Here is a 3,352-nt window from a genome sequence, read left to right as displayed (position 1 = left end):
ATCGTTTTATAAAGTAACATAAACACGTACATGATTTTCATTAAAGCTATAAAAAACAACATTGGTTAAGTCAAGGGGGCACAATATCAAACAAAATTATCATATTATTTCCTGTATGAATAATCTTTATCACATCATTCACAAAATCAACATAGCGTTTCATTGACGACGGTAATACATGAAATCTTAAAGTGTATTTTATTAACAACATTATCAATTAAGTTTTAAAAATTCATATACACATTTTTTAATACATATTTCTATAACAATTCGTTTAATCCCAATATGACTAATAATAATAGAAAATGTAAATGCATAGAATTCAATACAATTTTCAACACGAATCCCGAAACCAAATTAGCAAATTTTGATAAAAAAATGTACAAAATTAATGGCGAAAAAACACCTTGGGCGGTAGAACACGTGAGTGATTTAGAATTTCCATTAATAACGAACAAAATTGATCAGAAAACACTAGGAAAAAATATTTCGCAAGACACATGTTTGAATGTGGTCAACGATGATAATGATTTCACTCACTCTAATATTCCAATGTCGAACCATCAAAGTAATATGAATGACAAAGTTTCCCAATTTCTAAAATGGGATACGATTTCAAAACAAAACAATGAATATTACGAAAATTTACTAAATGAATATAAGTTAAAATCTCGTTTGACGAGTGGTCTAGACGAATACAAGTATGTTCAATACTAGATAACTTTTATTTAAATTACTTAAAAACAAATAATAAATAGTGTGCGTGTTTTAATGTAATTTCACCAAAGCGAGTAAAATAATTTTACTGTTTTCAGTAATACTATATTATATCTGTGATCTATATTTAATAATATAAAATAATAGCATTCAGATCTGATTAAAATAGGTACATAGGTTTTCCAAAAGTAAATAAAACCGATAGTTATACAATTTTATACTTGTTTTTATATTCAAATATATTGAAAATTATTTCTTATTACGAATCAAAATTCTGTTATAAATATTAGTTTTTACATAAGGTCTGTTAAAATAGTCTCCATATTATTTTCAACTAAATCGTATTACACAATAAAAATGTCTCATCGTTACCGAATTGAAAACAAAGTGTTCACAATTTATTAAAAGTAATAGTTTTTATTGTTTCATATTTTAATTGTTATATTTGATATAAACTATAAATTTGTAAATTAAAAGAGACTAAAAGTCTTATAAAAAAAATAATTATTGTGTAATAAATATTGACGTTGTCAATAAATTGGTATCATATAAGCCAAACAATATCCGGTTATTTATAAACCATGGTAATCATTAAGTTACTATTAATAGGAAATACAGTTTTAAATTAATTTTATAAACTTATTACTTAATTAGCTATATGTATAATATAGAAAAGTTATACATAAAGAATAATTATTACCTAGTATATTTTTTTAATTTCTGAAAGCTCAACAAATTATATAATTATTGTAAATTTATAATTAAAATTACGATATTACAAATATATTATAAATTATAATTTAATATTACAACTTAATTTACAAGTTAATCATTCACAAATACGAAATACAAAATTATGTTTTTTATATTAAGCTAATAGTTTACTTCGTGAAAATTAATATTTTATTTAGATAATCATTCATTCATCATCATCATATTAATAACAATAATAATATATATTTATTATTAGGTACTTTGTAATGAAATACCCTAATTAATATTCATTATAAATTGTAACAAGTTGTTAATTTGAATACTGTCATTAATCATTATACAGTTATGAATCAAGAGACATAAATGATAATATAGTGTGGTCAAACTCAAATCATGTCTATTGGGACGAAGATGTGAAATATTACAGGTACCCAATGGAATCATCGTTAAGTACAATAGACGTACATTCTGATGAGTCTAAAATCAATGACGTCCCTAGGATACAGAGTCAGCCCTGTTTATTGGATAACTACTTTAAAGATACTAATACCAGCTCAAATAAACAGAGAAAGTAAAGTTTTCCTATTTATATATTTTTATTTCTAACCGAAGAGTGAAATAGTTCTTAAGTCAGTACTTCTTTTGAGATTTAAACATTATTAATCGCTAAAATACTTACTCAAACTTGATCTATTAAACTTCATAAAACTATGTTGGAAATCTAATTTCCCATGGGATTGAAACACCAGCAATAATTAGTTAATAATCGATTTGAACACAGCAGGTCAATTAGTTGATGCGTGTAGTTGCAATTTATTTTTTTTAAGTGGTCATTATAATTTACTTTTAAATGTTATTAAGGATTAAGCAGCTTTCACATTAATTTTGTAATTCTACTGTGATTTTTGTCATACCTAGAATTTAAATATTATTATGTGTGTATTACATTTCTAAACACATTGTTTTTTTTTTAGAATGTTAGATACATTTTGGAAAGAAATCAGTGAATTCGAAAATTCTAGTAAGAACTCGAGTGATTTGTATACAAAAAAAAATTTCAAAAATTACCCAGACTATAAAACATTCAATTCAAATAAATATGCTAATATTAATGTAAAACAGTTAAACATAAATGAAGAAAAAGAATATTTTAAAAGAAACGAGGAAGTTTCAAATCAAAATCAATTTCGAAATGATCATAATTTGAATTATCTAAACCTTGAGCCTAATCTTTATATTAAAAACTTGAAGACTTCGGAAAGTCACATTTGTGATAGTTCAGATTATATTTGTAAACGGCAAAGCAAAGAAAATTCGAAAAAATTAACTGAAAATAAAATTTTAGACAAAGGTGTCAATCAAATAATACATCAAGCGGATAAACACACGCAGACCCAGGAAATGAACAATGATTTCGAAAAATCGATAAATGTGTCAGTAAAAAATTGAATATTAGATTGAATATTATCGTATTATTAAACTAATTTGATTTTTCGTGTGCTTTAATTTTGTTGATATTCTAGCAATCATACGTTTTGTGATGAATGTGGTAATAGTCACTCCAAAAAGAATAAATTCCACACCGATACAACAGAAAATTCTTTATTATTAAAACGAAATAAAAAGTTACGCGAACTACTTGGCTTGAAACCGGAAGAGAAAAATGTATTGGTTATGTTAAAACTATAGCTGGGTTAAACAATGTTTATTAACCAAATTAATAATAAATTAATGATGATTTTTTTATCATTAAACACACAATATTTTTTTACATAGTTTCAAGTTGTTAAATAAACAACGTTTTTATTAACAAATTATATTTTTAAATATTTTTATCCTTATATATTTTTAAGATTTTTCTTTTTTGAATGACAACATAGAGTTTTAATTTCACATTCCAAAGCAGAATAATTTTCTAAGT

At 24.0% G+C, this 3,352-nt stretch overlaps 1 protein-coding gene across 1 annotated transcript; it reads left to right on the top strand.

The window, feature by feature from the left end:
* Positions 1-267: 267 nt before the first annotated feature.
* On the top strand, positions 268-3,120 carry LOC113554837 (putative uncharacterized protein DDB_G0293878; the record flags this gene model as incomplete). Its single annotated transcript, XM_026958895.1, has 4 exons — positions 268-701; positions 1,775-2,002; positions 2,406-2,864; positions 2,955-3,120. Coding segments are annotated over 4 exons (1,287 nt in total), but the record flags the coding sequence as incomplete, so codon positions are not given.
* Between the last annotated feature and the right edge of the window lie 232 nt (positions 3,121-3,352).

The sequence above is a fragment of the Rhopalosiphum maidis genome, chromosome 2 (assembly GCF_003676215.2).
Source record: "Rhopalosiphum maidis isolate BTI-1 chromosome 2, ASM367621v3, whole genome shotgun sequence".
NCBI lineage: Eukaryota > Metazoa > Arthropoda > Insecta > Hemiptera > Aphididae > Rhopalosiphum > Rhopalosiphum maidis.
The sequence above is the reverse complement of the archived record's forward strand: the minus strand, read 5'-3'. Positions and strand labels throughout refer to the sequence as shown.